This window comes from Bombus pyrosoma, linkage group LG9 (genome assembly GCF_014825855.1).
Source record: "Bombus pyrosoma isolate SC7728 linkage group LG9, ASM1482585v1, whole genome shotgun sequence".
NCBI classification, from domain to species: Eukaryota; Metazoa; Arthropoda; class Insecta; order Hymenoptera; family Apidae; genus Bombus; species Bombus pyrosoma.
In genome coordinates, this window is record NC_057778.1 from 7,253,357 (window position 1) to 7,266,472 (window position 13,116).

At 41.1% G+C, this 13,116-nt stretch overlaps 2 protein-coding genes across 11 annotated transcripts in view; one reads left to right on the forward strand and one right to left on the reverse strand.

Annotated features, from left to right (window-relative positions):
* Positions 1-13,116, forward strand: part of LOC122571113 (protein FAM8A1) — a 34,724-nt gene that overhangs the window by 8,435 nt on the left and 13,173 nt on the right. The gene's annotated exons all lie outside the window — the stretch shown is intronic.
* The window catches only part of LOC122571112 (beta-arrestin-1), a 28,004-nt gene that overhangs the window by 4,391 nt on the left and 10,497 nt on the right, over positions 1-13,116 (reverse strand). For 3 of the 10 annotated variants that reach the window (XR_006317951.1, XM_043734430.1, XM_043734433.1), the window contains exons 1-7: positions 9,671-9,855; positions 8,200-8,413; positions 7,449-7,821; positions 6,667-6,960; positions 3,562-3,705; positions 456-542; positions 92-238 (exon numbers count right to left, since the gene is read on the reverse strand). Coding sequence is in view for 9 of the 10 variants with exons in the window: in XM_043734430.1 (XP_043590365.1) it covers positions 92-238; positions 456-542; positions 3,562-3,705; positions 6,667-6,960; positions 7,449-7,821; positions 8,200-8,413; positions 9,671-9,679 (1,268 nt within the window). In the remaining variant the exon portion in view is untranslated. The other 7 variants (XM_043734434.1, XM_043734432.1, XM_043734437.1 and 4 more) reach the window with 6 other exon arrangements.

Here is a 13,116-nt window from a genome sequence, read left to right on the forward strand (position 1 = left end):
TGACAGTCGCATGTGCGTCAATGATTTCGCCGAAATGGTCTCCGACTCACGAGAATAGCTCCAAATCGTTATTGAAATATTGATCACGTACGTGTCCAATTGAATCAGATTCGTGTCAAGCGGTATCTCGCCACCATCTGCCTTATTCGTCGGGCTAGGCCGTGCAGTGGGTGGCGCTGGTTCCTCTTCTTCCGGTTTCGGATGCATCAAGATGAACGGCAGTTCCGCCACTAATTCGCTGTTAACAACATAAATTAAATTCTCCGTTCATTTCCTGACGACTCGGGCTCGCGTTATGAATACGTACATTGATATAAATTGATATTAATTGCGACAACGTTGGATTGGAGAAATATTAAAGATAGCGGAAACTATCCTGATCTTCTGGTTGCCTGGTTGTTACCTTTCTCCAAACCAGTTTGTCGTCAAAACGAATTTCTTTCATTTGAACTTACCCTCCAAGAGGTCCAAGACAGAGCTTTACTTTCACTTTGTACTGGACGATAATTCCAAGGTTCTCACGTTGCGAGGGATCCACCACACTGCGAAACGGTACGAAGTTCGTCAATGTCTAGTAATCTTTTGGCTGCAGATTTTTATCAAACCGAACATGCGTAGTTAACGGAGCAGCTTGAATTCACCAAAAAGCGGTAAACATCTAGCTCGAAGGAATATTCTAACGAACAATAGCGCGAGAATATTGTACAGGTAATAGACGGGATAGGATTAGTCTTAGTATCTTGAAGTCGTAAAGGAAGATTTCAGAACGAGCAAAGTATCATGCAGTTTGAAAGTAGTAAGTGCAAAGCGATCATTCAGACAAAAAGAAGCGGGGGGACGGGGTATCGATTTCATTTTCAAGCATGACTGCTTACACGTCTGGAGTTCGTACGGTTTGATGCGAATAGTGCGGTTGAAGTAAGACTATAACACGGAATTGCATAGAATGATCGAAGTATCGAAAATTGTTTCAAGATTACAAAAATCCGAAGCAAAGATTGGAAAGCGTTTAGCTTCCACCGCACTCATTCGTTAGTTTTCGTTATGTATTTTCACTAATGACAGTGTTCAGGATTTGCAGCAGTGTCGACGAAGCAAAATCGATTCTCTAATGCGTTTCTAGCGCCTTAAGTTGGAAATCTCGTCGAATCTACGATTCATGATCGATTCAACCAACCAAGTATATTCGCTTCCGGTTGCAACGTACACGAGATCGTGTTGAAAAATACGTACTAATGCTCTAATGAAGCAGCTAAACGCAACGCCTAAATCTCATCCCGCGATCTGTACTAAAAGGTACCAGTCCGCTACATCGCCAATCAGCCAACTCATTTCTCACAGAGGGAAATCATCGAAAACACGATAGAGCACGATAGAACAGGCACGATGCTGTTCACGACTTCTCGCCTGTCGTTCTGTAAAGTGATGGTTGGCCATTATCGCGAATTGCCCACGATTATTTGCATAATTACGTGTAATTATCGTCACGTTGCGTCTTCATTAGCTTATCGAAAATAACAATGCAGATGCAATTATTTGACAGGAAAGCGCAGTTTGCTCTTTCTGCACGATACACACTGTAATTTCAAGTTGTAAATCGTCGAATTTACGATCTATCTTTTAAATCAAAATTGTAAAGGATAAAACGAAACCAACCTTTTTCTCGAATAAAAGATTAGATATACGGAAACAAAAAACAAAGGAGACACCGAGTGTTGTTGATCGTTGCACCGAAGGCTCGCGTTCAACGAAAGGTATTACATTATTTAAAGGTTGGAAAGTACCTTCTTAAGTACTTGACATTATGGAACAAGTGCTCTTCGTTCAGCGATTTCTTGCTACATCACTTGCTACTTTTAAGGTTTCGTTAAGTTGCAATATCAAAAGTCGAGCGCGAAGTACTTTAAATAGTTTTTAATTTTTCAATGAAACAAAATATTTTCGAGATGAAATTTTTGTTCGTACGCTTGTGCAATTAAAATTACGCAAAAATTTCTGCTGTCGAGTTTCGAAACTAATGGGAGTCTCGCGCGTGTATTTTGTAACGGAGCGAGAATTTTATTCCGTTTCGTTCAAAGCGAGGAACGCGAGGTATAATTACAGCGTTTTTATGAAAAGAAAGTTAGGGGCTCTGCAAGACGATAGTAGATTTTATGCGAAGCGAAGGAGGGTGCAACGCGATCGGATCAATCCGGAATACGAAAGAAAAACGTACGTTTCGTTTCTGAATATATAACTCGGGAGCGGAAGACGCGCGCGTATACGTTGAAAACGAGTAGGCAACGCATCGCTATTTTCGATCGAGCAACACATAACGTACAGAATGATTGAAAGTATTGGCGAACCAACACGATGCAAGCTCGATAGGAGGATCGTAAAATCTCGTAAATATAACATGGCAATATTTTGTCCTAATTTGAAAGTTGTTGAGCTTCCAATTATTTTCAGTGCACCGATATCGAAAGAAACATAATCGGAGATGGCAGAAAGTCGGAAAGAAAAAGATACTATCTCGCCTTTTCTTTTCCGGAACGATAATTCAAAGTCTCGTATTTTATCGCGTATGATTCATCTCGTGAAAGCGCGTACGTGCTGGAAATTTGGTCGCTGGTAGAAAATCAAATTATCTAAACGACGAAGAATCGTAAACTATGGTTCTATCGATTTGAAAAACTATCATTCACCAACTCTGTCAGGGATTAATCGCCAATCAGTGATGACAGCTGTAAGACACTGATGGGGCTAACTAACTAACTGCAATGCTTACGGAACGCTGGTTTACAAATAATAAACACGGTTTACATTAAAAGAACCGGCAAGCTCGAGCCACGAATGCTACACGAGTCTTGTGAAGCGAGCTTCAAAGGGAAAGGTAAAATGAGACAGATAAAACGCAGCCCAGCTGTTCAATTTAAGGTTCTCATCGCGTCTGAAACATAAAAAGACAAAAGGGAAAGGATCCAAGCCTTTTAATGCTTGCCGTTGAAAGCTGAATGATGCGAATGGTAGTCCGAGGATAAAACGTAACTTTTTCATTCTGTGTGTCTTAAATTAAACGAAAAATCTTTATTCCCTCAATAAAATATAAAAATACCGAAACACGTCGGCGCGTATTCATGATTTTGGGCATAGGCAGCTTTGTGAATAGAGAAGTCGTGATTGCACGCGTGATCAGTCCTTCATGACGCTCATAGAGATAGAAAAAGAGAGAGAAAAAGAAAGAGAGAGAGAGAGAGAGAGAGAAAGAGAGAGAAACAGAGGCACGTACAATCAGTACCGATCAAAAGCTTGGGTAGATTGGCATTGTCAAAGGATAGACTTAAATGAAGGAGAATACGATAGTATCCGATGAAACGAACTAAATATCTTAGGCAGAAATACATAGAACTACGCAATGCTGCTTAAAACGACTGAACGACGTTTAAAATATAATCTTGGAATTACGAAATAAGAATGCAGAAAATTTAAGTAGCTCGTCACCCAAACTTTTGAGCAGTCCTGTATATATATACGTATATATTCAGGCATGTGTTGTCCATGGACAAGCAGCGGTTTTCTTACAGGGTGCTGGACGCCAGATTGGTGTCCTCGTCTTTGATCTGGCCATCGAGGGCAAGCCCCCATTTATCTTTGTTGTTGGCGAGAAGCGGTTTCAGAGAGAACACTTTGCTCAGCGTGAAACCTGGCCCCACTAGGCACCCCTCCCTGATAAACATGTAGCAGAAGAGTGAAGGTAAACGTGCCACGAAGCCTAATATATCCGGATCAATCGAAATTCCGGAGTAAAAAATTCGCTGATAACCGTGCGCGAAATTGGTTTCTGCGAGGTACTTTGAGTCTACGCGTTTCTCGTTTGTCTTGCGACGCTTTGTCAAAGAATGCGACACTGACTTGTTTCTCAAACCGCTTACGAGCAGCATTAGGCGTTGACATCCTCGTTGAAATCGTCGACTCGATCGTACATATCTAGATCGATACACGATTGGTAGTCAGATAAAATTCGACGTGTTGATTTAGGTGTGTAGCTTCAAGAGTACGGAAAGAATTATCATTATTTAATCCGTCCAAACATAATCGATGGCAAATTGCTAAACATTCGATGGAAATAATGTATGAATTACGTTTTTTCCTATTTGGTTGATTGGAATCGTGACGTGCAAATAATGGCATTTGATATTTAAATTTGATTACATCGAGCTTGAAGTTTGCTCGAGACACACGAACAAACTGCCTACCAATCCTCTCTCTTTTGATCGCAGACGTGACTTTGAAACTGAGCTTTGAAAAATACCGACGAACCCTTGCAGAACTTATAACACAGCTTCTATTTTTCTTATTCGACAAAAGGCAACGAAACTCGTAAATAATATGAGGACAAGCAGTAGTTCGAACAGATCGGAAATAGGAGAAGTTCGAACGAAAAAGCGACTATGTGCGCGACACGGAGATGTACTTCAATATCGTAAAAGCGACTCTCGGTGACTCTCCAGTGACGTGTAGCATCATCAGAACGATATAGAACTGCTATCCTCGAGCTTCGATATAGCGAAAGATTCCATAATTTGAAAGCTCGGTCACGAGAGGCAAGCGATACTTCAATCTCGACAGAGACAGGGCAACGGTAATAAGCTACGTGACACGCGGACTGTAACGATTTTGACTATACTCGCGAATGAATATATTTTTCTGTGTGTATGAAACGCGAAACTTCAGCTTGTGCGTCACACTGCAATACAGACTACATGGATATACAGGGGGAAAAAGAAGAGCAAGAAAGAAAGAAAGAAAGAAAGAATGGATATTTCGATCGATCAACGTATTATTTGTGGAAAGACACAGACGTGGAGATAACAGAAAATAAAGTAAAAACGAAAGATTAGGAAAGGGTTAGAGAGATAGAGAAACGGAGAAAGAGGAACGTGTCCCCTGTACAGCAAAATAGACCACCACCGATGGAATTCCATATTCATAAAAAGTCCCCAGCAAAAAGGCCACGAAGGAAAATACTGGCATTCCACTTTGAAATAGTATTCCCATACAATATCGTACTTCCATTTTTAACGATATGATCGTCCGCGAAGACTGCAAACAGGCTTTGACGCAAATTAAATATATTCCCATGCATATATAATTACTTTATTATCGCGTATCTGCCGTTTAAATAATTAAAAGTTGAGGCTTGAAACAGCTTGTACATTTCCTAACAAATTATCTCGAGTATCGATTACCGAGAAAGGTGTAACATAATACAGAAATACACCCCCGCCCCTTTAAAGTTAGAAACCAACCACGAAAAATATTTAATATTCCAGACTATTTATTACTTTTTTAACCGATAACACGCGATCCCCGCAATCGATCGCAAACTTTGAAGCAAATCTCAGGCAAGCTATTCGCGAAAGTTTTCCAGAATTATTTGGCCCGTTTCCAGTCTTCAGCCGCGAACGTTCGCTTCGGAGGAAAATTGTAGCCGGCCGATGTTTGAACACTCACATTGTACTAGATGCGAGATTGGTGTCCTCGTGCTTAAGTTGGCCGTCTAGAGCAAGACCTCGCTTGTCTTTGTTGTCAGCAAGCGTTGGTTTTAGAGAAAAGACCTTGCTCAGAGTGAATCCTGGCGATACCCCTATACTGCCAGTGCAATCATTTTATTTTCCGTTTCGTCATGTTACAATTCCTTTCGACATTTATCACATTTCGCTACGTATAAGTACACACCTATCGTTAATATTAATCGGAACAGTCTTGTGCAGTGCATCTCTCCTTTCTTTTACTTTTACCGAAAGTTGTACCTCCAATTCTGCTATCGATCATTTTCGAAGAAAGACAAACGTCCGAGTCAATTTTTGTAGCTCTGTCGTAATTAGGAAGTGAGAAATCTTGTACTTTAAGATTTATTTTACGATGGATACAATTAGACTGGAAATTCGTATTTCTCCGATAAGGGACGCGCAGAAACCAGTACAAGGCATCGTTGATACGAACTATCATATGCGACATAAATTCACGCGTACCACTGAAATTTATCCGAACGTAATGTAATTTATATCTTCCTGCGTCTGCGTCGATAGATCTTGAGTAGCTCGTGCCTGGTCACGCCGCAGAATGTGTTACTCGTAAATTTCGCACTGACTACGACGCGGTGGTATATAGACCAGCTGGTTGCTATTTAAGGACATCGAACAGCTCGAAACATAAAACGTCTTCGAGCAGTCTATCGACGTCAATCGTGACCAAACACGAGACTTAGTTTCGTCTAACGTCAACAGAAATTTGTTCAACTATTGCAGTTACGTGGTCTTCGCGCTAACAGGCGCTTCGGGGAATTGTTGTGAAAGCTAGGCAATAAATAGTTCTATTCGAGAATTCTAACAATAATCACCGTAAACATGAGAACGTAAACTCTAATTCTCGTAGCAAAATAAATCTTCAAGTTATAAACAAAATTTCTCCTATGAATGATCGTGTCACGACATAATAACGAGAATGTTTCGTCAGTTGGTAAACAATACGACTATCAGCGCAAACGTATTTACAATTTGCGTCTCAACTTTCGTTCGTAACGTTGCATATGGATCCATTTGTTGCCATACTTTCACAGCGAGTATGTTTCGCGTTCTGACGCATGTTCATGGAGAAGAATGGCGTGCAATGAATGATACTCACTCGCTCTCTGCCTCGGCGACCGTGCACTTGTACTGCGCGGTGGAAAACAGACAAATGTCCGCGAATTGCCTCACGGACACTTTGATCCTTTTCACCGTCCGGTTGCTGCTGTTTGCTATGTGCACGTTCACGGCAATATTCTCACCGTGATGGTATAACTCCTTGTCCAGTGACGCCTCCAAGTGAAGCTTGTTCGGCGACATAACAAACTCTTTGCTCACCTCGACGGAAGGTTGTTCGCCTTGTTTCGACGGCGCGTACATAATCTTCCGTATGGCCAGTCGCACCGAGCTTCTACAACATGATGATTCATTGCTGTCGACCGGCTTGCAAACCGTTAACCCACGCTGCGATACTCTGCGGCTCGAATCGTACAATAAATAACGAGATTTCGAAAATTCTGTACTAGTTTATTATTTTCCTTTGAGTCAGTTGAAAGATTAAACGATATTTCGATTGAATTGATATCAAATTGAAAAAATATCTCGCTTCTTTGTTGTATAAAACTAACTACGATACATCTCTTTATCAATGAATCAATTTCTTTAAAAAGGCACGCATATCTATCTTCATGGTAAGAAAGCAGCCACAGATAATACATTGCGAAACGTATTTACATTGTATTCGTGTCTGTTGAAACGTTCCGCCGCAAAAGGGATAAAAGAAACGAGCACGTCGACGGTCAATCCCATGTCGGCTAAAAATCGATTTAGAAGCGAGGGTAGAGAAATCGCGTGGCCGTAAAACGTTCTCCTGACGATCGCGATAATCGAGGCTCGTACCGTTTCTGCGGTTTGTCGTCCAGCGTCTCACCTACGAATGCTTTCAATTCGTAGTCGACGCCGCATGGTTTCCCAGTTTCGCAGGGTGCTGGTTGTAGCGTCACTGATGCAGGACAATGAGGCGGAAGTTCAAAGTAAAACGGATATGCGTTGCTTCCTAATTTCTTAATCAGCTTCTCCTGCAACCGTGTCAGTTTTCTCTGCTTGGCACCAGGTACCACCGGATAGATTTGTTCAGCGTCTAAATAGAGGTCTTTGCGAAACGTCAATCCTAGAACGTCTAGATCCTCCCTGCCGTACTTGAACGCGGCTAGAACATGGCCAAAGACCTTGCGATCCTTCACGTAGTCTGGGTCAATCAGCACGACCCCGTCTGTAACGATCGAACAGCGATCGATGAGCACAGGCTTAAGTGGCCTTGACGTTCAAGATTAACTGGTCGTTTAAGTAAATCGAATTTTCCAATCTTCGCCGTTAGCAGCCTTTCAAGCTATGTTAACGATGTTTCACTGTTAAATAGCTGCGAATAGCTACACTCGAATAATTGGATCAACGTTAAAGAGATAGAACAATACGCTAAACATACCGATGTTTCTCTACTCGAGACAATGTTCCATGTTCGAGGGAGAAAAAACATCGATCGCTTTAGCGACTCAACAGGTAGATGGCTAATGATGGTAATCAGGTACGAAGAAGAAACAATCTAAGTGCTTTGAAACCTTACAGCTCAACAAGGGTCTCTGTGTCTTACCGATAGGATCGACGTGAGTTATGTGATCGACGAAATCTCTTTTCCCAAGGTATACCGCGATCTTTCCGTTGACGCTGGACTTCTTGAAGACACGAGTAGCTTGCCGCTTGCTGGCACTGTCCACAGTGTCCATCGCGCAGGTATCGGGGCTTACGATGGCCCCTAACTCATTTGACTCCTCAGACTCCGAATACTCGGATTCCGAACTATCCCACTGCAAATGAAAAAATCGAACATTAAGGATAAAAAATCTCAAAAGCGTTAGATCATAAAATATTCCGTAGCATCGATTGGGAAGAAATTGCTCCAAGTCGGAATTATGAATTTTACGCTTCTTCTACACGTAAAAAGTTTGACGCGAATTTTTCAAATATAGGACCAAAGTATTATCCTTTAAAATGCTAAAACTAAAATTCTTCACGCTTGCCTAACATTTACAATTCAACATACTCGATCGATTTACGAGTACTATTGTTTGTCCACCAGTCACGGTCTATTTTATAATTTCGAAAGTCGTTCTAACCTTCGTAAACTTGCATCCCAATATCTCTTATCGTTCTCTAGGAACGAGAACTCGGTGCTGGCAAATTTTCAGAAGTATAGCCGTCGTTTTCAAGTCTCGGTGCTCTTGTACGGCACTGGCATTCCCCTGTGCTTCAACACGCAACTCGCACGCATTGTGAATCGACAAAGCCAGTGCATACTGTAATGCACGCCAAAAAGGACGTTCGTCATCGTTCTTTGAGAACGGCGCACGTATGCGCGCGTAAAACAGCTCTTTGATCGAGCCATCGTCAAAGAAAACGGCAGAGATAGAGGAGAAAGAGAAAGGCGAGGAGAGAAGAAGAAAGTTAAAAAAGCAGTTGCTATCAAAAGAGAATATATATGATGTATTTTGTTTGTTCTTCTTGACGAATAACCGGTCAAAATCACGATACCTCGCCGTCCAGCGAATCTTCGACGAATTGACAAACTTTTGGCACGACTTTCATTACGCCTGAGACAAAAATTTGATTCTTCTTTCTTGGCAAATCGCTAAGCGATTCGACATGACGTTTCGAATTCGTTGAGACATTATCGATATAGACAATTGGCAACTTTCGAAGTTTCCGCAAGCTCTTCCTATAGATTTAAGAAGCTTAACGAACTCGTCTAGAATAGTCTAAGGAGGATTTTAAGTCTGAAAAGTCTTGAGTAACAGCATTGTCGGTAGCGTTAAAAGACGCGCTAAACAACCGACCGATAATCCGTGAAAGACGTGATCGTGACTGTCAATGACGAGATATGTTGAAGTTTTAAGCTCAGATAACAATGAACTTTGAAAGTATCGCGATTCGATTCGAAGAAAGATCCGATGAATTGGCACGATAAATCGACGCGATGATAATATTAAACAATGGCGCTTATCGTAATTAATGATTCGTGCGTGCATTAGCTCGCAGAACGTGCTCGTAAAAGTAGGTGTCTTCACCTTTGCCATATTTGGTGGTACGGTGCTTATTTTCTACGCAGGTGCTTTCACGGTTCTTCTTTTACCCGGCAAAAACTCGCTACGCCAGCGCGATAAACAATAATCTAATCGCGAGAACGCGACTGACTAGTCGTTTTTCAGAATGAACACTCCGTTGAAATCATCGAATAATTCGATTGTCAGCTACTCACTTTAGCTGATTTCACGTTCCACGAATCTGCTATCGAATATTTTGATTCTCGTATAACTCACTAACATGACTTGCGTCCGCGCAATAGCGATCGGCCGCTTTATTTTCTAAAGCATCACTGTTCACTGTTCGCAGGTTTGATAGTAAACGGAGAAATGGATCAAGCGCCAAGATCGCTAGAATAGTAGCTTTTCAGTAACGAGCCCTGCAATCCTGGTGAGCGTCGAGCACAGACTAGACGGGCCTTGACAAATGGATGTCAATTTCAATCGACGCTCGTGTAATTCTTAACGCGATCTAAAGAACGATCTGTGCTCGTTGGTGCATGCGAGTATATAGAGAATAGAGTCCGTGACTGTTACGATCCACGTAAGGATGCTGTCGTAAGTCGCAACGATGAATATTCGCTTTTCCAGGAAACAGAAATCGTTATTCCGACGTTGTTTGGTATTTCATTACCATTCCAGCTCTTTCGTATGTCGTAACGTGGGAAGTTTAATAACGGAATAATATTCGAAGGATGTATAGTAATACGATGGTATTCGTGATTTTAGTTCTTTGGCGAACCGTTAGACCTATAAAATACAAACAGAATAGAAATATTACGTAGATCGGGAATGAAAATGAATTAATACGGGAATCAAGAATTTGCGACGAATCTGGTGCATGCGTTTCAGCTTTCCAGCCACTCGACGGAAGATTATTACGGTACAATCGCATGATAAATTTAAGACTAGGTAGGATTAAACGACCGTTGATTCAAACACATTCTATAGCACGTGACCGATGTAAAGGACTGACCGTATACACGTTACGTGTTTCTGACGCAACAGACGTCAGAAAATGGAACGTAACTGTTTAACATCGATAACCAAACCTTCAGAATTGTGCTTTTCAGCTGACGACGTCCTGACGCCTAGAACCGATCGCGTTTCGAAGGATAGAATAATTTCATTTCAATTATACATTGTATACTCGCCTTACTAACACGAGACAATTCAATTGTTTTAGTTTTAGAAAAATCGTTACCTATGGAAGGATCATGCATTAAAAGCTTGTAAATTATAGGAAAATTCAAGTGAAACGTTAAGATTTCGTGAAATCTCGGCAAAGGTGACAGGGAGGAGAATCTCTTCTTCTTTAAGGTCGCTGCACAATTCAATAGACGAGCAACTGGAGCTCGCAACAGAAACGAGATTAGTGCGGAGCGGAAAAACGTGAACGTCGCTGGCGCTGGAAAACCAACAAAACCGATAAGCCATCAGTTTCACTCGATTACCAATCGAGGAAAAATCAATTTCACCATGGTTCAACGTTCCATTTCCATTCTGAAAAAATATTTTGCTTTGAACGCCTTTGAAACGTTTGGACTCTCGGCGAACGGACAGATTTTTGAAGTATTTCCCGAAAAGGGAGAACGGTGTTCTTTTAATCGATATAAAATCGTTAGAGGTTACCGTCGAACAGAAACAAAAGAGAATTCGTGAACTGGTCTTCACGCGAGCGACAAAATGAATTTTCTATTCTTAATCGCGATTTCCACGCGAGATGTACTTGGACTCGAACTTAAAAATAGTTCGTTGCTTTCAAACATAAATCAAGCTGAAAAGCAAGTTGTAAATTTAACGGTAGAACGTACAGACGCTGTACGCGTACATACTTATATTTTTCGGAACGCATTAGAATCGTAATGGAACCTTTTTCCGATTTGCGATACACGTCCGTCTACAATTTTGGTACGTCACTTAACTGTAACCAATTTCGCATGTCGTAATCACGTAATTGCGTTGGCTCAATCCGCATAAATGATGGAAATCCAGCGGGCCAAGTGTCATTTTCGAATGACACGCTCGTACGAGTTCATACTAATTACGTCAGGAGCATAAATTCATCATACCTGAAGCGAACTTGTAAACGTGACCAAGCCACCGAAGCAATCAACTTGAGCACGCTTCACGTGGGAACGCTCGAAACATATTTCTATCAGCATCCTATTCTACAATCCTTGAAACTAAATCATTCGTGAAAGTGATCGAGTTCGCGACTATCGTTTGAATAATTTCTCTAATCTCTTCCTTATCTCCATTCTTCGCTGTGATTTTAAAAAGCTTGCAGAATTATCAGAGGCGAAATTTTTTCACCCGAACCTCTACAATTTAATTATATCGCGCCGAGTTACATTAAATCGCTGTTTCCTTTGTTGCGTTTGATATAACAAATTCTGTTGGCAGATGCGTCACAATTAGCAGCGAGTTATTTATCGAAGCGTAATGTGGACGAATGGAAAAGATACGAGCGCATCGCGCGCTCCTCGAAAAAAAAAAAAAAAAAAAAACAGGAAAATTACGCGTTAACATCGCAATTTTTCGTCTAAAAGATTTTCCTTCGCTTTGACGCCGCAAATTTGCATCACGATCACGATGATACTGTGTGCACGTGCACCGAACGAGGGCGCAAAAAGGTAATAGACGTCCCGGCATACTAAATTGCAGAATTTATTAGTTATTATGAGGAACATGCATGCGTATTTGCATGTACCTATGCGACGATACACAAAGGGCGGGACGTGGTCGTTTAAACTGCGTGGCAAGCGCAGCAACTTGCTAAGCGTTACGTAGCAGACTAGATAACTTTATTAAAGCTTCGACGAACAAGTTTACAAATTCCACGGCTAGTTGAATCGAAAATTTCCTAATTGTATTTCCAACAACGAAATACGAAAAAGGTTCACTAAAAACTATGATATTTATACATTTCCATGAAGGATAAATACATTTCGATCAAAACGTCCATGATATTTGGTATTCGTAGCTCTTAGATCTTTGTCATTTGGCTATATATACTGTTTTATTTTCGCGTTCGTTTATCTCGTTGAACGAGAAATTTGAAATTGTCAGGGAGGGCGTCTGAGCATTGGATCGATACTGCGCCGACTGATCTGCAGTAATTAAATATCTAAAGGCCATGTAAACGCATCTAACCAAACAGCTTTAGCCTATACCAAACTTTATTATTTCCGCGTATTTTAATCAATTTTCATACTATCAATATTTGAACGCGCAATTTCCGTGCAACGTACCGTGTAAACACAACTGTTATTTGTGTCGATGATGAATCGAGCATAAAATGAAAAAGAAAAGAAAAAGAAGAATGAGTGTTTTTATGGATCCTTAAAATCATAAACGATTTATTCAGCCGCGTTTCCAATCTCCGCGGGTCAAGGTAAACGAGCATGTTATTAATTATAAACGCAACT